Genomic DNA, 21,123 nt, shown 5'->3' with positions numbered 1-21,123 from the left:
AGGTCTACATTTAGCTGAGTAAACCAGGTTTAACTTCTACAGGGCTGCCCTGATAGCTGGTTGTGAATCCAAATGTGCATCTAACTGGACTCCCCATAGCACTGAACGGTGAATCCACTTTATTTGGTAATGTAGACACAGCCATGCAAATCTTCATGACTGAGTTTGCCAAAAAAGGTCTTATATTAAACAGGGAGGTTCAGCCAATCCAGATGTTATTATTACATATATAATAATGATAACATCTGGATTGGCTGAAGCTCCCTGTTTGACTCTGTCCGAACACAGATGTTCAGAAATAGAAAGTGCACTCTAATAAGAAGTGGTATATTAATGAGTGTGAAAACTGAATGGTGAAAAGATCTGACAAGAAGAAAATCAACTTATTTGAAATGTGGTGCTGGAAGAGAGATCAATTGATACCATGGATGGCTAAAATGACAAATGAATGTGTGTTAAATCTCACTGGGGTCTCTGGTGGCACAGTGTGTTAAAGCGCTTAGCTGCTGAACTTGCGGTCCAAAAAGTCCCAGGTTCAAATCCCGGGAGCAGAATGAGCGCCCGCTGTTAGCCCTAGCTCCTGCCAACCTAGCAGTTTGAAAACATGCAAATGTGAGTAGATCAATAGGTACCGCTCCGGCGGGAAGGTAACGGCGCTTCATGCAGTCATGCCAGCCACATGACCTTGGAGGTGTCTATGGACAATGCCGGCTCTTCGGCTTAGAAATGGAGATGAGCACCAACCCCGAGAGTCGGACACGACTGGACTTAACGTCAGGGGAAACCTTTACCTTTACCTTAAATCTCACTAGAATCAAATATGACCAGTGATGTTCCCTGGAACTGGTTGTTAAGATGATTGAAAGACTGAGGGCACATCTGACACTTATTTTGGGCCGATTTGACATGCTGGATCAGCCCCAAAACATGTCTCCACAGGGGCTCCCATCCAGCAGCAACAAACATGGCTTGGGGCCACTGGGCCCTTCTAACTGTCCTTCTGCTTGCCCCCATATCACTGTGGTCTCCGGCCATGACAAAGGACCTACCTATTCCCTATCACTTCCCCTAACATCTCCTTACCCTTCTCTTCCCATGCCTCCTCGTTGCCCTGGTTGACATTAGGGCAAGTGATGAGGAACAGACTGGTCTCGTATTGCAACTAGAGACCTCTGAGACACTGGAGACAGTGGGAAGGAAGGGGACTGCCATCCCATATCCCCAGGCAGCCTGACCCTGAGGAATGGGAGATAGCAACGGGGACAGTTGTAGCTGGTTCCATTTGGGAATGGACCCAACTCTCACCACTGACCCTAAGGACTTCATCTGTGGAATGAAGTCCTTAGTCAAGGGAAAGTCAGAATTCAGACTTTTCCCTGACTTTGGGAAATGTTGAACAAGACCATATTAAGGTGTCCTTACTCCATGTTATTGCAGATCTGCTCTGTGTTATTGCAGATCAGCCTCATGATCCTTATCTATCCCGACCTAAGATTTGTGATTTGATGAGACTCCAGCACTATTTGGCAGAGAAGACTAAAGATCTTGTAATGCCTCAGCTCCTGTGATTCCATAGCATTGAGCCACTGTAATTAAAGTGGTGGCAAACTGTGTTAATCCTACAGTTTAGATGAACCCAGAGAGGCAAAGGGTCAGAAGACAAGAAAGAACTGAATTCTCTGGGGAAGCACCAGGGATGTGGACAATTGCTTAATTCCCCACCATCCAGCATGGCTAATTTGAAGGAGCTGGAGGAAACACCAGCCAGAGATAGAGCTGGGACAGTAAAATCACCATTTTCTGGGATCCTAGCAAAGAGGCAGCAAATATTCCCAGAACCAATTGTTAATCATTTTGAATTATGCCACTAAAGATGGTTAAATGGAGACTGTTGTATTTCGAACATATTTTGAGATGATGAGTCAGATTGGAAAAGGCAGTGATGCTTGGTAAAGTAGAGGACCATAGGATAAGAAGGAGACCATATTTCAGATGGATAGACTTAAGGAAGCCATGATCTTGTGTTTGCAGTTGATGATGGGGGATCTTGGAGTTTTCTCATTGATAGGATCTCTATAAGCCTGCCTATAAATTATATAATACATTTATTTTTGTATGCCGCCTCCATCTCCCCAGCAGGGGACTCGGGGCGGCTGATACGGGGAACAAGCCCAATATAATCACATAAAATCATAACATAACAATTTAGACATCAGACAACACAATTTAAAAATGTCATAGTTAAAATTGGCATAGTTAAAATGTTAAACAATCATCCAGGCATTAAAGGTCCAATATAGGATAACATCTGGGCGATAATCAAAACTGATTTAGGGAGTGTCTCTTACAAATACGGCATACATCAAATAGATAGGAAAGATAAATCTAAATGGGAATCAAACTAAAAAGTAAACGGCAAGTTTCAATGTAGATATGGACCAGGTTATAACGGACTTGTCTACTCAAAAGCACAACAGAACAGCCATGTTTTTAATTTCTAGACAGCCTAGACAACCAATAACAATAACAATACCTTATTAAATAAAATAATGCATTTAACAATTTCCCCTCCGTATCCATAGATTGCGAACCCACGGATTCAAGTATCCACAGCCTGAAAATATTCAAATAAAAGTATCTAAAAATCAAATCTTGATTTTGCCATCTAAAATAAGGGAAACTATTTTATTATGGCATTGCATATAATAGGGTTGTTGTATGTCTTTCGGGCTGTGTGGCCATGTTCCAGAAGTATTCTCTCCTGACGTTTCACCCACATCTATGGCAGGCATCCAGTTAGGATGCCTGCCATAGATGTGGGCGAAACGTCAGGAGAGAATACTTCTGGAACATGGCCACACAGCCCGAAAGACATACAACAACCCTGTGATCCCGGCCATGAAAGCCTTCGACAACACATTGCATATAATGTATTTTGATATCCATGACAAGTGCTGGAACCAAACTCCAGCAGACAGCTAGGGCTCACTGTATACTTTTTGAAAAATTAGGCTTGTACACACATATTTCTCTCTCTTCAGCCCAGTTATATAGCTCTAGTTGTCTCTAGTTCACATCAAAATGTGTGCTGTTCTTTGCTGAACCCTTCCATAATATCATGTCTAGATCCCTCATTTACTCACAGTACGTGTCTACAGTCTTGTGACATAGTTTGAGAGATTAAGCTCTGCACAGAGGTGGCTGCAGAAATCTCACCTTCCAAATAGGAGTTTTAAAGATACATAATTTAGAGCTTTCTGGAGTTCTAGCTGTTTTTAGTTTCTAGCAGCATTCCAAGAGATTATGCAACCTGATGAATTATTTGGCACCAGCAAATTGGGGCATGGTTTCTGCTCTGGTTGGTAGTTTGATTTCTTTTTAAGACAGATAGAAAAATACTAGCTTCAGAATGCCAGTGTGGTGGAGTGGTTTAAGTCCTGAATTGGGACACTGGAAGGTCTGGCTTTGAATACTTGCTTGACTATGGAAACTCACTGGGTGACCTCAGTTAAGTCACACTCTCTGAGATTGCATCTACACTGTGGGATTAAAGCAGTTTGACACTGCCTAAACTGCCATGAAATTTAACTAACTTCCACTTAGGCAAAAAAAAAAAAAGATACAGAATGGGGGACACCTGGCTTGACAGCAGTACGTGTTGAAAAGATCTTGGAGACCTTGTGGACAACAAGTTAACCATGAGCCGACAATGTAATGTATAGTATAATGGGATTTTGGTCTGCATAAATAGGAGTATAGTGTCTAGATCCAGGGAAATAATGCTACCTCTCTATTCTGCCTTGGTCAGACCACACCTGGAATCACACTGTGTCCAATTCTGGGCACCACAATTGAAGAGCGATGTTGACAAGCTGGAAAGTGTCCAGAGGAGGGTCTGATCAAGGGTCTGGAGAACAAGCCCTATGAGGAGTGGCATAAAGAGTTGGGCTTATTTAGCTTGTAGAAGAGAAGGCTGAGAGGAGACATGATGGTCATGTATAAATATGTGAGGGGAAGTCATAGGGAGGAGGGAGCAAACTTGTTTTCTGCTGCCCTGGAGACTAGAATGCAGAATAACAGCTTCAAACTACAGGAAAGGAGATTCCACCTGAACATCAGGAAGAACCTCCTTGCTGTGAGAGCTGTTCAGCAGTAGAAATCTCTGTGTAGTGGGGGCTCCTTCTTTGGAGGCTTTTAAACAGAGGCTAGATGGCCATCTGTTGGGGCTGGTCTGAATGTGATTTTCCTTCTTCATGGCAGGGACTGGACTGGATGACCCACAAGGTCTCTTCCAACTCTGTGATTCTATGAGCTGTAGTTTTACAAGGCTTCTACACTTCTCTTTCAAAGAGTTCCTTATCAAACTAAAAACCTCAAGATTCTATAGCATGGCCACAGCAGTTAAAGTGCCATCAAACTACATTTATTCTACAGTGTAGATTCACCTTTAGTTTCAGAGGAAGGCAATGAACAAATCTTGCATTTTAGAGTTGCCTTAGAGCTGTGGTTCTTAGCCTGTGGGTCCCCAGGTGTTTTGGCCTACAACTCCCAGAAATCCCAGTCAGTTTACCAGCTGTTAGATTTCTGGGAGTTGAAGCTCAAAACATCTGGGGACCCACAGGTTGAGAACCACTGCCTTAGAGTTATCAGATGTTGGAAATGACTTGAAGCCACACTACTCTCTCTTAGATCTGCAATCCTTCTTCAAAACAACACGAGTCTTCACTGTGTTGGCCTTTCAGTCTTTCATATGACTTGTAAAGCTTCTGTTCTTATTAGTTCTGCCTTGAATTTGTGAGTGGGGGACATAGAAAGAGCCTCCTCCAAGACTGAGTGAATCCAGTTGGGAGTCCCCCGGGCAATGTTTCTTGTAAACAGCTAATCTTTCCAACCCAAAAGCATTGCTTTTAAACTTTTTAACATTTTAAATGTGTGCAATGCTTTTGACACGAAATAAATAAATAAATAAATAAATAAATAAATAAATAAATAAATTTGTGAGTTGCTCCCTCACATGAATTGTAAGATTCCTTCAGTTTGTGTCCATTTTCCCCATTTCTAGTCTGAAATTGGTGTTATCTTCTTTGCTATTATAATAATTGAAGCTTGAATACCTTGATTTTAATATTTGAGGTTAGCCATGTGCTTTGCTTTAACTGGCATATTTGCTTTGGAAAAACCATTTATCTTTGATTTCTCTGTTTAGTGTTTAGAACCAGGCTGTGGCAAAATATTAACCCAAGATCTTGTTTAAATGTTTTTTTTTTTGATCCAGCACTATAGTTATGGTTTCATTTTACTCTGTTCTGATCCTATCATGTCTGCATATAATTCTGCCCTATGTCACCCAGGGTTTTCTTCTTTGGAGGAACAGCAACTTTGTACAAAATAGATTTCTTTCCTTTTACCAAAATTACCACAATTTTTTTCCAAATAATGCTTAGTCTTGAAAGTCATCATGCATTCCACACCAGCTACAAGAATGTACTTATTCATTCCCTTTTGGCAGTAGCCTTCATAGCAGAAGATCTCATAGTCTGAGCCAATTTTCTCTGGCTCAAATTCTTTCTTTTTTTGGTGCATGGGCCACACCTTGGCTCCATCGATTCAATCTCTAAGTCTGCATAACCCCATAGGTACTAAATCCTGTCTGATCTTGGAAGCTAAGCAGAGTCAGCCCTGGTTACTATGTGGATGGGAGATCATCAAGGAATTACAAAGACAAGTATCCACTATTATAGTAATACAGAAAATCATTAAACCTAAATTTAGTTCAATACATCAATGTAAAGATTGATAGTTTTCCTTTAAATGTGACTCTGGAGTAACAGCAACTACATTACTTTACAACCACCTGACCATTGTGCTTGCCATTTAAGTGTGCAATTAGTTACTCAGCTTCATACTCGCATTGGAATCAAACTGTTTGCAGAGTTAGATCTTTCTGTGAGTATGACTTTTACTTTGTTGTGTATCTTGTATGTCTCATGTAACTACATGTATTGTAAATAACTGGTAGCCACTATATATGTTCCTTATAGGATCCACATTAAAAAATCTCAAAAAAAAACTGGAAAAAAAAGGACTGCAATCCACCCGATGAAGACTCTTTTGAGTTGAAACCAGTTGTAGTTTTGGTCTACTATCCATAATAAAGAAACAAGAACAATAATTATATATAAGAAGAGGACTCAATTTGTGTATGTGGAACAATTAAAGGACTAAAGAACATTTATTGTTTATGAGAAGAGGAGTAAATTCATCCTTCAAGAGAAAAATATTGTTTTTACTGTGAATGTAACAGTCCTTTGTTTGATTGTTTAGCAACGCCTTTTGTATCTGTTTTCATATTGATGTATTGAACTAAATTTAGGTTTAATGATTTCTGTATTACTGTAATAGTGGACACTTGTCTTTGTAGTTCCAGGGAACCCATTTTCTTTTTTAGATCATCAAGGAATACTAGAGCTGTAGTCTATGGACTTTTTTGCATGAGGCAAGAAAACAGTCATTTCAGTTGGATTGTCCTCTTTGGAGATCATCCTTATCACATGAAGCCATGTGCCTGCCACTGCTTCCTCCCCTTGATCCTCCCATACCTAGCTATTAACAAGTAAAACCCATCAATACTCTCCAGTCCCACAGTATTTCCGTAGCTTATCTTGATGTGATGGGTCCCTATCACTTCTGTGCTGGCATGCCAGCAGTAAAGCAACATCTGAGAGTAGGATTCCCCTTCTCTCTCCCTTCCCCTCAGTATTCCAAGCTGGCTGATTTTATTTTATATTTTATATGCACATTTGCCTTTTTTGTTTTTAAATGCTGGAATGGTATGGTGAAACTAAAACTAAAAATGAAAAAAAATAAGGAGCAGCTGTAGTACAAGAAGGTAGGGTTGCAATAGTGAGTGGAAGTATGATTGCATGATCACGAATGGCGAATTAGAGGTGCAATACTGAAGGTACTCAACCTGGTATGTATGTCCTATCAATGCCAATATGACTGTAGTGGGAAAGTGGGTTTGTGCCCTACACGGTTTGGGTCTAGGCTATGTACAGGATCTCCTTCTCCTGTATAATCCGTCCAGCATGCTTAGATCCTCTGGAGGGTATTTACTCCAACCTTCTAGAACCTGACTGGCAATATCCTGCCAGAAGAGATTTGGCAAGTAGATCAGTTGTCAGAATTTAACTTCACCTCATCACATTGAGGTCCACATGGTGGGCGATAGTGGTGGGATTTGCCATGTAGTGTGGTGAATCTGATGGACAGAGGGGGGAAACTATCACTCCATGCCCTGCATCACTCACATCACCTCTTACCCATCCCATAGGGAGAAGTGTTGCCGCTCGGCTTCTCCCCACACTTGCCCATTCTTCTCAATGAGAACATGGGAAGCCTTCCATGTTCTCATTGCTCCCTCTTGCAACTATTTCACCACAATTGAGGGACAGAGCCCTACCATAAGTAGATGTACATTATTTGATGGGATCCAGCAGGCTCTGTCGCTCAACTGTGGTGAAAGTGGTGTACAACGGGTAAATTTACCCATGTGTCATAAGACACAACTAAAGTCCCATCTCTTCCAGCAGGCCTACCTGGACAATTTTAAGTTGTGAATTTTAATCTGGATTTTATCAGTGGAATTTAACTTGTATTTTAACTCTGTATATCTTGTTTTATGTCTTTTGTTATGCAATAAAGTCCTTAACATTTCAGAAGAAGACCATGGCAAACTACCTTCTCATTTGAAGCACTATGACATTCATGGGATCACCATAATTTGACAGGTTTATTTGGAGCCACAAACATGCACATCATCACTCAAAAGCTGAGAAAATTGCTTCCTCAATATCCCTTTTAGATTTGGCCCATTTTCCTATTTTAACCTATGATGTCTGAATGATTTTAACACCGTTTCTAAGTTGTACTCTTTTTTATATAGACTTTAGCTCTTTGTGAGGAAAGGTGACATGTAAATATAAATATGGAGGCTATTATTTATTTTTGGAAGCCCCGGTGGCAAAGTGCATTAAAGCGCTGAGCTGCTGAACTTGCGGACCAAAAGGTGCCAGGTTCAAATCCCGGGAGCAGAATGAGCACCTGCTGTTAGCCCCAGCTCCTGCCAACCTAGCAGTTTGAAAACATGCCAATGTGAGTAGATCAATAGGTACGGCTCCGGCGGGAAGGTAACTATGCTCCATGCGACCTTGGAGGTGTCTACGGACAACGCCGGCTCTTCGGCTTAGAAATGGAGATGAGCACCAACCCCCAGAGTCAGACATGACTGGACTTAACATCAGGGGAAACCTTTCGCTTTACTATTATTTATTTATTTAATATCTCACTTTTCTTCCAGTAGCTCTTTCTTAAATACAGTTAGTGGATATACTGGTCTGACTTTTGGACTCATGTCCAGCTATAAAAATCCACTGAGTGGTGTTGGACTAGACACGTTCTTTCAGCTTCAGAGAAGGGCAATGATACCGTCCCTTTCCAAATAAATCTTAGCACAAAACCCCTAAAACAGGGTTATCACTCATTGAACTTGACTTGAAGCTGTAAATCCCATGGACTATTGATTTGACTCAGTCAGTGCAGAAACTCAAAGGAAGAGGCTATACTTGCTAGTTGAGTTTAGAAAGAGAAGGAGAACTGGTGGAGAGTTCCAGCATGACTTTATGGTCAACGTCTGGTGGAGGTATATCACAGAGGAACTAGAAAATACTGTGGGTATTGGTCAGCCATCCACATTCGCTGGGGTTAGGGGCACAAGACATGAAAGTGAAAAACTAGAAATAAAGACATTGCTATTTTTTAACCTGAGAGAACACCTATGTAGGAATTTCTAGATTCTCCAAAATGGTCAATGTCTGCTGAAACGAAACACAATCACATTGGGGGTCCTAGAAACTCCTAGAATGGTGTACTCTCTAGAAATTTCTAAGTCCTTCATCTTAACTGGATGAAAGTGGCCATAGAGTTTCAATGGAGGAGTTAAGAGAGACCATTTTAAATCAAACCCATCAAAAATCAAATCTAGTGGAGGTACAACTGTATACATTTTTCACAGTTTTGATGTTTTTTCCTTTCTACCCAACCTAAACACTAGCTTTTCAGACTCCTCTTGTGCATATTTTCTTGAGAAACAATCATTGTTGTGTTCACTATCTCTTTTTTAAAAAGTGACCATGTTGAAATTAGGCCTGCACGAGAATTTATTTATTTGAACAGATTAATGAACTGGCTCTTTGGTGAAAAGGCAGTCTTTCTTTGTGGCAAACTCTCCTACCAAGGGAACACAAATCTTCATACTTAGTCAGTGAGGAGTCATTGCTAAGTCATGCATCTTCCCTACTGAATCATAACTCTTGGCAAAAGCAGTGCATAATTCCTACAGGAATCACATACCCTTCCTATTTAACCCAATTACAAGAATAAAACAAGTACGCTGTTTATTGTGTAAGTGATGGATGTAGAGTTTGTGTGTTGATTACAATCTTCTCTAATGAAGTTTCCTTCTCCATACATTACTCAGTATCTCCATCACTGTGCAAACAAGCTTAAGCTTTCCCAATGTTTCCACCAATAAAGCATTCCGAGCTGATAAAGAGAAAACCCTGGGAGTTTGTGGGGTGGGGGAACTCCCCTATGGAGATTCATTTAATGCACCTCCCTTGCTGGACAGGCTGACTTCATTGTTTCAGGAGCCAAAGCACAGCAGAGACTCACTTCCTGCCGAGACACAGTTGTTTGGTATTACAAAGAATAAGAGCTGTTTGCTATGGGATAGGGTTGGATAATTTTCATAAAGAGAGCTGGGATTCAGTCATTTTTGGTTCTTCTCCCTTGTGCAAAATACAGTTGGCCCTCCATATATACAGGTCTAACTTCTGCGGATTTGATTAATATATTATCTTTATGAATTTCTAGGTCTTCCAGATTAACTTTATGGTCAACATCTTGCAGAAGTTGACCATAGAGTCATGCTGGAAGATGTAGGGAACACCTATTGACTTAGGTCAATAGATCACCCCATGATAGCCAAACATTGCACAGAGCTGATCTGGGATAGCACAGGGCAAAGCCACCTTAATTTGGCCTTGCCCCATGTTTACCAAAGTTGGGGGATAGTCTGAATTCTGGCCCAGAATTTGGACTATTCCCAAAACGGAACTGGCTACAACTGTTCCCACTTCCATCTCATGTTTCCTTAGGCACGGGCAAGACGGGGACATAGGATGGTAGTCACCATCCTTTGCCTTCTGTATCATGGCAGTCTCTAGTCGTAACATAGATCCTACTTGTTGGCCATTGCCTGTAGTGAGGTCACTTGGGATGCTCTTGGATGGGAGGGGGGAGGGAGGATTCCTCTTCTTCTTGCTCCACTTCCTCCTTGCCCCATTGTCCCAGCTGATATCACTGCAGGTTAAGACCAACAGGTAGGGCCTGTGTCCAAAGGGTGGAAGGGGATGGTTAGGGTGGCCATCCAGCATCACCAAACCACCGTTGTTACCAGTGGGCAGTCAGGACTCCCACCTCCACAGTGACCAGATTGGCCCCGGATTATGGGTCAGTGTAGATCCACCCCTTGAGATTGCCTCCCCCATTTATCTAGAAATCTCTAGGTCTACCAACATGATTCTCTGGTTAGTTTTCAGCAAAAGTTGTCCATAGAGCCACTGTGGAGAGCCAGATATTTCAAGAGAAGTGTTATCTCAAGAATTTTTTTCCTTCAAAAATGAATTTTCCCTACTTTCATGGGCATCCTGCAACACCAATCCTCAAGAAAGCGAAGAGCCCAGATGATTCAACTGTGAATTGGCAAAAAAGTAATATTTGGACTATCATTCCTATGCTCTTAGGGGGATTCGGGAAGTTGTGGTCCAAAAGCTAACATTCCAAAGCTCTGGCCCATTGCTCCACTTCCTTTGTACAAAAGGCTCCACTTGTACAAATACGTGAGGGGAAGTCATAGGGAGGAGGGAGCAAGCTTCCTTTCTGCTGCCCTGCAGACTAGGACGCGGAACAATGGCTTCAAACTTCAGGAAAGGAGATTCCACCTGAACATTAGGAAGGACTTCCTCACTGTGAGGGCTGTTCGGCAGTGGAACTCTCTGCCCCGGACTGTGGTGGAGGCTCCTTCTTTGGAGGCTTTTAAGCAGAGGCTGGATGGCCATCTGTCGGGGGTGCTTTGAATGCGATTTCCTGCTTCTTAGCAGGGGGTTAGACTGGATGGCCCATGAGGTCTTTTCCAACTCCAACTATTCTATGATTCTATGATTCCTTTCTTTGCTGGATGACCCATAGCTGAATGCCTGTGAATGGGCTCTGCCAAAAAAAAAGGCACCACATTGAGGCTAATGTAAAGGAGGAGGAGGAGCATTCAAGGTACGAAGCAACATGATTTCCTAGTCAATTCAACCCAAATGCTAGGATTTAAGCTTGACAAAATCTTGTCCGCCACTGTTTGAAGCATGGATAGATTGGTGACTCTGCAATCCTGGGGTTTGGAGAAACATTGTGAGTTCTGCTATCTGTAGCAACAGTCCATATCGCTAGAACTCCGCCTTTCCACCACGTGAACTAATATGTTGGAGTTTAGTCAAAGTGGGATGAGGAAAACACCAGCACCACCAGCTATAACCAGCAGGAGCAAAATGATGGCATTGTCTGCAAAATGATAATTCTGCTCTTCTAAAAGGAATGTTTCTTTCAGTCCTCAACTTTCTAGCTTTTCAGTAATTTAAAATATCAGGTAAACATTTATAAATACAGTTTAGGCATTCAAAGAAAAATAGGCAGTGGCCAAGGGCATGTGGACACAATGTAGATAAGAAGCTCTAGGTGTTATCACTCCCTCACTTTCTGTAATGCTAGGAATTTGAGGAGGGGGCAGAACTTTTATTGGGGTGAGCAGTGCTCTTATTTTGCCTCCCCTGTAAGTACACTTCTGCCTTCTGTCCAAATCATGCCACCCAACTGTAAATATGAGTCAGCACAGAAACACCAAGCAATACCAAAAACTAAGATGCAGTATGACTCCGCATCTGCAGGAGATACAGTCCTTGACTTCACATCTATACTCAAAACTCTGGATTACAGTTCATTGAACTGTTATGGCTGCTCTATCTTCTGAAATAATTTTGGAAACTGTAGTTTGTTAGGGATGCTGAGGGCTATCTACAAAAGATCTAGGATTCCAAGGGTTTCCTATTGAAAGGAGGGTTTTCAGAGAAAAAGGGGATTCCAGGATCATCTGGAGAGGCCTTCCTGTCTGTCCCTCCATCTTCTTGAACTTGTTCGGTGGAACAAGCTGCTCCCAGAGTTTAGAATTCCCTCTCCATGAGGCATAGGCTGTTCTATCTTTGTTCTCCTATCATGGCAAATTAAAACTTACTAGCATCATCAAACTTGTAACCACTCAATGGGATGGACTTTCAATGATGTACGGGGTTCAGCAGTTTCCATTTGTATAAAGAATATGTCATCCATTTTCATGGGGGTTGGGAAGCAAGACCCTCATGAAAATGGGGGGGGGGGGAAACACACATTAAAAATGCAATTGTTTTTACCTTTGGAGGAATTTCTAGGTCCTCCAAGGTAACTCTATAGTCAATTTCTGCCAGAAGTTGACCATAGAATCACTCTATAGGATCTAGAGATTCCTAGATAAGTTGGCCATAAAGTCACATTGGGGGACCTAGACATACTTAGAGAAAATATATTCCTGAAATCTACGAATAATCAATTTCGCAAAGGTTAGGCCCATAAATGTGGAAGGCCAACTCTAGTCTTTTAATGAATTTTAATGCTTTCAACTTTTAATAACTTTTATATTTAGACATTTATTGAAATTTGTGTGTAGTTTTTTTTAAAAAAAAATCTGTATAGTTTTAAAATATTTTGTAAGCTGCCTTGAGTCCCATTATTAGGAGAAAAAGAGGGTATAAATCAAATAACAACAATAAAAAATAAATACTCCCATCTACCAAGATGGTTGGTTCCGATCATATTCATATTTTCAATAGCCCTCTGGAACCAAAAGGGAATTAAGATAGTCATGACTAATTTAATTCCTATAAAATTACAATAAGAATGACTAAACCTGGATCCAGTCCATTGTTCTTTTTCATTGGCAGTAGATACTGCATAGTGTTTGGAGGACTACCCTGTTTCCCCGAAAATAAGACATCCCCGGAAAATAAGACCTAGTAGAAGTTTTGCTGAATTGCTAAATATAAGGCCTCCCCCAAAAGTAAGACCTAGTAAAGTTTTTGTTTGGAAGCATGCCTGCTGAACAGAACACCAGAGCATGCAGGATTGGTAAATATACGTACCATAGATACTTGTACATGGAAATAATGGTAGTAACAAGACATTCTTGAAAGGATTCACAGTTTGTCTGGTTATGCTGGTTTGTGATAACAACTACTGTACAGTATATGATAAATTTTCCTTCTTTGTTCAACAATAAATGTGAATTTTTCTTCATGGAAAAATAAGACGTCCCCTGAAAATATGACCTAGCATATCTTTGGGAGCAAAAATTAATATAAGACACTGTCTTATTTTCAGGAAAACAGGGCAGAAAATTTACAACTGTCTTCTCAGTGTCTAAGAGACATCATTTTATTATACTGAAGATTGCTTTTGACTTGGTGCTCTTAAGAGGATATGTTCCATTTATTTTAATGGATAAGTGTAAAATAAGACTGGATCCAACTGGTTCTATCTTTTGTGTGTGTGTGTAAAAAGATAAAAGAACAGACAGAAGGGTGAAAAATCACAAAAGACCCAATGTTTTCTGGACTTGCAACCTAAAATACCATAAATTGGACAGAACAACTTAATTACAAAGCCCTGATCTAAAATTAGGGTAGCTAGATTTGTACAATCACAGACTTGTAGATTTCAAAATCATGACAACTTGGCATGGCATAGGACTCTACAGATGTTATAGAGATTATATTACGAGGAGCATCTCATAATGCATAGGCATCAACACAGTTGTACCGACTACACCATTCAATATCCCTCCCAATTATAACAAAGGCAGAAAATATATGCACACATATTTTCAGGGTAGTGCTCTTTCTCTGAGATTCCTCCCCCTGAAGACTGCTGAAGATGGTCTAGGGGCTGGGAACCCTGTCTAAGATCACACAGGGCCTACAGAATCAATTCAACCATGGAGTATCTCATCCTGCTACATAAAAAATGTCTTATGCTGAGTCAGATGGCTGGCCTCTTTGTTTCAGTTCTGTCCACTTTGCTTGGCAGCTGTTCTCTACTATCTCCAGTAGATATCATTCCCAGCCTTCAAGTCTTTTAAAATGGAAATGCAGACTGTATTTGAGAGTCTTCACCAAGTGAAAACAGGCAACCACAGAGCGCCAGCCTTCCTGATCAGTTTTAATGGAATAGAAAGATTGATTGGAACCTGCATTTATGTTGGAAAACTATGAAACTTCTTGATTGCCTCCTAGATGGTCAAAACCTGCCCCAGGTCTGTGCCTGTTGGCCAAAGGACAGCAGGGAGACATTCAGCTTAGCTTGGCCTCCCTCAACAGGGAGTTTCAAAGCTTGAAAGCAGCTACCAAGAAAACCCTCTCTGGTGTCCCCAATAGTCTTGTCTCCAAACCGATGGCATCAAGGAAAAAACCTTATCTGAAGAGATTGAAACCAGAATCTAGTTTAGTCTCCCAAAGGACCTTTCTAAAGAGAAGATGGCCTTCCAAATAGTTTATTCTTAACTATTGCATATACTCATATATAAGTGTAGAAATGTCAGTAAAAAATTGACCCAAGAAACCTGGATCGATTTATCCATAGCACAATGTGAGTACTGTAGTCTTATCAAAAAAGGAAACATCGGCTCGTCTGAGTAGAGCAATGAAAGTTGAGAGCTTAGTCTGGCCTGCTCTAATCTCTCTATCACGACACCACTCTGGCCTTTTTGAATGGCTAGATGGGAAAATAATAGGGGCCAATAGCAGCTTTTCCCTCTCTGCGAATTAACCTTCGACTTATCAATGGGTCAAATCAAAATCCATAATTCTGGCACCCAAACCTGCCCTTAACTTATACATGAAGTCAACTAATACATGAGTATTTACTGTATGCTCTCTGAATGAGAAAGATGGGCTGTTTGAACAAGTGAGCAATACAAGGTAATACTTCTGTGAGCATCTGCATATAGACTGCTAAAAAGTGAAATAATGGTCATGTTCTGAAGTCAAAATAGACACAGATCTCCAAGGAATGGGGAAAAACTTACTCCAGGAGGGAGTCACTGATTGGCCAGTTCCCATAAAATCTAAAGCTGGAAAATATTATTATGCAGACAGGGATCACCTAATCAAAATATTATCCTGGGATTAGAGAAGGGATAAAGTATGCTTTGCTCTTCCTTGCCGAGAGAAAGCCATAACCCCAGGCTCCACGGAGAAATTATCAACAGGATGTCTCCATGCAGTCAAGTTCCTGCTTTACATCAGAAAGAAGGGGTGATAAAGTGAGCCCCCATAAATTCCAGTGCATTAGGAGGAAGGATCAGAACAAGCTTGTTACACACACACTCTCTCTCTCACACACAGAGCAATACAGCAGACATTATAGTAACATATGCATTCAGTATGCTCCCTTCAAGATCTTGCCAACTTGCATTGCATGTGTGTTTGGTTTGCGTATGTGTTGTAAAATAATTTTTCAGACTGTATGACTTCTGTCTAAAATGACAAAAACAAGTTTCTTTGGGACAAAGATTAGTTTGTTAACACTGATTTCATAAGAAATAGAGATAGCACTTCAGTGTTTCATCCGACTCTCTCATTTAATCACTGACCTTCCCTGTCAGTTTGTAACACTTTTCCAATATATCAGATAAATGGTTGGCTGTCGGCCTCCAAGACAATTACATTTCTTGTCTTTAGAACAGGTCAATTATTGCTGTATTTTGTGGGTGGTGTGAGGGAAATTTTGCATTACAGATCTGATGATGATTAAAATGCCGATTGTGTATCTGCTCTGTTCTGTTAATAGAGGGGCCAGGCTGTGGTGCAGGCTGGTGAGCAGCCAGCTGCAATAAATCACTCTGACCAAGAGGTCATGAGTTTGAGGCTAGCCCGTGGTGGGGTGAGCACCCGACAATTAAAAATAAAAAAAATAGCCCGTACTTGTTGCTGACCTAGCAACCCGAAAGATAGTTGCATCTATCAAGTAGGAAATTAAGGTACCACTTATAAAGTGGGGAGGCTAATTTAACTAATTTGCAACTTCATAAAAATGTCATCCAGCTGCTGTTGGAATGAGGAAGTGTCATCACAGTGGATGCTGAAGCAGCTGCTCCCCCTGTGGCCGGAATCGAACATCCCATCAGGAGAAGGTTAAATTGCCTCTGCGTCTGTCTCTGTCTTTGTTCTATGTGTATGGCACTGAATGTTTGCCTTATATGTATACAATGTGATCCGCCCTGAGTCCCCTTCGGGGTGAGAAGGGCGGAATATAAATACTGTAAATAAAATAAATAGAGGGCAACAAGTCAAGAGCTTGTTGCCCTTGCATGGTATTGTGTGGTGGTATTATTATTATTATTATTATTATTATTATTATTATTATTATTATTATTATTATTATTGCATGTCGCAAACAAGAAAAACAAACTAGCAAGTTTTGTTCCTCTCCACATTTCACTTTCTATTCCCCCTTTTCTTTGTCTCCATCATCCTTGGTCAGACCATTCTTTTTTTTTTTTTAAGCCCACAAACAATACACAAAGAACTTTATAAAAAGAAGAGCACCCTTGGGCATGCACAGAGTTTCTTCCTTTGCCAGCCAAAACCTGCGTTTCCCCACATACTTAGGACTGAGAAGCAAGGTGCCCCATATTGTCTGAAATCCCAACTGTTTTTTTTTTAAAAAAATTAAACAGTATTCCATCTCCTCCCTTGAGAGGATTTGGGGAACGCAGCCTAAAATTATGTCTGAAACTTCCAAAGTTCGTTGTTTAGCGTGGCACTCCATTGCCACCTCCAAGCTTTACACTTGTACTCTCATACCTCTGAGTTTCATTTCTGTTGCACATCAACCCCAACAACTAAGGAAGAGAAACATTGGACGTCGACACATTCAAAGCATATACATCATATCTTTTTCAGTTTTGCAATTGGAAAAGCCAGCGTGAGCAGTTCTTACATTGTGCCATGCACAGTGCTCTAAAATTTCTAGGAGGAGGGAGTGAAATTGAAGGCATGCAGTTAAGAGGCTGATATTCCTCGTAAGTGAAGGGGAGGAAAACAAATAAAAGAAACACCACGGAGCTGAAATTATACACATTGCAGAAGATTTGAAAAGTGACTTTGGCGCATCCTGGGAAGGTGATGGGCAAGTTTCGCCTGGGCGAATCAATGTCACAGCTGGACTCTGGATTCCTTATCTGATCCATGCAGTATCTGGGAAAAGCCACACCCTAAAAGCTGCAGCAATGGCTTCGCAAAGGAAAGAGATGCAGCCAGCAAAGGCATAGCAAAACAGCAGCAGCATAGCAGGAAAGTACAGTATAGGGGAGGGAAAAAAAGGTAAGCCCACCACTGGCTGGAGATCCGGGCCAGTTAGGAAGTACTAGATGAAAGCAGTCGCACATCTTGGTGGATTGTGTTGACACAGCAATATCGGAGAAAGAGAAAGAAAGAAAGAGAGTGACAGGCTGACAGCCTCTGATCCTTTTCCAGAGGCGCTGTCTCTAGTCTCTTGTAGAATCAGTCCACAGTCAAGAAGATGGAAGGTTTGTGATTTTCTGAGATGCGTCTATGAGAGAGTGATGCGCCGACACATCCTCCAGTCGTCAGGAGAAGCAAAATCTACATCCTTCCCTGAATGAGGAGTAAATGGTCCAGCTCTGCTCTGCACGGCATGCCTGCTTCCTTGCAGCCTCACAGAGCCGAAGGTTTTAGGTCATTGCAGACAAAGGGAGTGGTGTGTCGGGTGGTCTGACTCCTCCTTGCAGGAACCCAAAAGAGTCTCAGCAAAACCGTCTGAAGATGGCCAGTTCCAGGCACTCACCTGATTGGCTACGGCTCGCCTATGAAAACCAAAAGCTACGAGAGCAGACGGGCACTTGGGGAGCTAGGGATGCAGTTAATGTTTTCAGGGAAAGATGCTCCCGAGCAGAGGGACCAAAAAGAGTGTGGAGTTTTATTGCTAGGTCTAAAGCTCTACGTATCAGTGCTTTTGAAATCCTGAGCTGAGGGATAGAATTTTATTATTTGAAAGCCAAATAAAAAAAGAAGTGTAATCACATTTTCAAGCTTAAACAATTTGCTTAACCGTGAGCTTTTACATGTCTTCAGATGCATAGTCAGTTTTCAAGGCACTGCTAATCTATTTTTACCTTGCCTTTTTATATTTATTTACAGTATTTATGTTCCGCCCTTTTCACCCCAAAGGGAACTCAGGGCAGATCACATTGCACACATATAAGGCAAACATTCAATACCTTAACATAGAACAGAGACAGAGACAAACGCAGGCTCCGATCTGGCCTCGAACTCATGACCTCTTCGTCAGAGTGATTTGTTGCAGCTGGCTGCTCACCAGCCTGCACTACAGCCCGGTCATTATATATTTATAATGATAAATATGCTCAGTGTCATGTCTCTACACTAAAGCTGGAACTGTGAAGCCCAACACATGTTCTTGTTGGTGTTGTTGTGCCTTCAAGCCATTTCACAGTCATGAAGACCTAAGGGAAAACCTATAAAGGGTTTTACTGGGATTTTGTGACTTTCTCAAGGTCACCCAGTGGGTTTCCATGGCTGAGCAGGGAATTGAACCCTGGTTTCAATTCAATTCACCCAGTCCAAGTCCAATACCCTAACTGCTACACCATGCTTTTTTATCGTGTCAGAAGCGACTTGAGAACATACTGCAAGTTGCTTCTGGTGTGAGAGAATTGGCCGTCTACAGAGACATCAGGATGTGTCAGCTGGGAGGCTTCTCTCATGTTTCCACAAGCTAGAGCTGACAGACGGGAGCTTACCCCGTCTTTTGGATTTGAACTGGCAACCTTCAGGTCAGCAGCTCAACCTTCAAGTCTGCAGGTCAGCAGCTCAATCTTCAAGTCTGCACTTCAGCCAGCACAAGGGTTTAACCCATTGCACCACCACAGCTCCTTACATCCTGTTTGGAGTTTTTTTTTAATGCACATGGACTGTTTAACATTAGGGTCTCAAAATCATTGTTCCAGTTAGGGCTAAACTGGAAATGTCTCGTGCTCTCCCTCTCATTCTCCTTCTTATTTCTGCCATGCTTTCATAATCTGGGAGAAGTGGCCTTTTCAACCAGTTAACAGTTATTCTCATCATGATTTTGAATTCTCTTAGGAAATATACCTTTAGTCTGTACTCTTAACTTACAAGAGGTGAGTTCGGAGTTCCAGTCTATAATGGGCAGGAGATTGGAAACCATAGTTTTATATTATACCTCTCAGAAGCCGACAATAATATGAGCTATGACATTGGCTGAGGAGTTCTGGGAGTTGGAGTCCAAAATTGTAATTTTTCCATCCACTATAAAATAAATGGTGGGAGCTGGTAGCCAAGCAACATGCAGACCTTATGCAAAAAGAGAATTGTGTTGGTAGCGAAGCATTGAGAATGGTCATTCACTTGCTTATTCTGATTAATGGTTTGGTTTCCGGATTCTCTGTTCTTCCGCCATTCACGCCCCAGAGAGGCAAATACAGTAACACAATGGCAGGTTGACTAGAACAAAACTAAAGCTAAACTGAACAAGTACATATGCAGATGTCATGTTTATGAAGTAACCATCATGTCACTGAATGCAGAAGTTAACCGTGATGCAGCCCGGGCTGTGGCGCAGGCTGGTGAGTAGTCAGCTGCAGCCAGCTGCAACAAATCACGCTGACCAAGTTCGAGGTCAGCTCGGAGTTGCGTTTGTCTCTGTCTTTGTTCTATGTTAAGGCACTGAATGTTTGCCTTATATGTATAATGTGATCCGCCCTGAGTCCTCTTCGGGGTGAGAAGGGCGGAATATAAATACTGTAAATAAAATAAAATAAAATAAAATAAATATTATAACTGCAGCAGAAGGGACCAATCACTCCAGAAGCAATATTGAAATTGCAGTGATATTGGGAGCCACTGATGTTATTTTCCTGGTGAAGAAAAGGTGTTCTCTATTCATGACTGAAATGCAAAGCAGAAATAGGAGGCACACTCTGGCTGGCTCTACACTATAGAATTAATGCAGTTTCAGACTATTTAAGCTGCCAATGCTATGGAATTCTAGGTTTTGTAGTTTAGTAAAGCACTCACACTCTCACACTCTCTGGCATAGAAGCTACAGGCCTTGTAGACCTACAGCTCCCAGCATTCCATGGCATAGAGCCATGGTAGTTAAAGTGGTGTCAAACTGTACTAAATCTACAGTGTAGATTCCCCTGCTGTTGTCTGATAATTTCTCGCCAAAGAAGCTGAAAAACCTTCTCCTCAGCCTCCTTCTTCCCAGCTGGAGCTTAGAAAAGTTACTTTTGGAAAACAAATCCTAAAATTCCCTGCGTGGTAGAGTTGTTCGAAATAATTCTATGATCAATGTCTGGCAAACATTGACCATACAGGAGCACAAGAGGACTTATAGATTCATGGTTTTTCCACTCTCATGGCATCCTGAACTCCAATCCCAGTGAATGCAGAGAATTGGCTGCAGTTTTGAGATTTTTCTTCCACTTTTTATAAATAAAACAGAGAATTTCCTTCCCTCTACAAGGTAAACAGCCATCCTTTCAGTGCTTGCTCTCTAGATTTGCTGCAATACATCATTTCTCCTTCATGTCAGATTAAATAAAAATCAGCAGAGAGGACCTGGCATAAAATGCCACCTGCCATTTCCGTGGAGTCTAACAAATGTCATGGTTTCCGTCCTTTCAGAAACTATTATTTTTGTTGTTTCTGGAAAGCGAACAGCAAGAATAGGAGTAGAGGAAAGCACCGTGGTAGCATTTCACCATGGTTCTGGATCTGCTCCTACTTTATTTGCTAGCATGCAAAAATAAAGGATCAACCCATGCAAAAGAGAGAATGATGCATGCAGATGTGAGCAGGA

At 41.4% G+C, this 21,123-nt stretch overlaps 1 protein-coding gene across 1 annotated transcript in view; it reads right to left on the bottom strand.

Annotated features, from left to right (window-relative positions):
* LOC100558246 (neuroblast differentiation-associated protein AHNAK) overlaps positions 1–18,020 on the bottom strand; it is a 124,979-nt gene extending 106,959 nt beyond the window's left edge. Inside the window, exon 1 of the mRNA XM_062967488.1 lies at positions 17,590–18,020. Coding sequence (XP_062823558.1) covers positions 17,590–17,644 — 55 coding nt within the window. The 5' untranslated portion in view covers positions 17,645–18,020. The remainder of the gene's footprint in view (positions 1–17,589) is intronic.
* Between the last annotated feature and the right edge of the window lie 3,103 nt (positions 18,021–21,123).

Source organism: Anolis carolinensis, chromosome 1, assembly GCF_035594765.1.
Source record: "Anolis carolinensis isolate JA03-04 chromosome 1, rAnoCar3.1.pri, whole genome shotgun sequence".
Lineage (NCBI taxonomy): Eukaryota > Metazoa > Chordata > Lepidosauria > Squamata > Dactyloidae > Anolis > Anolis carolinensis.
Note: the sequence above shows the minus strand (reverse complement) of the source record. Positions and strands in the feature narration are given on the sequence as shown.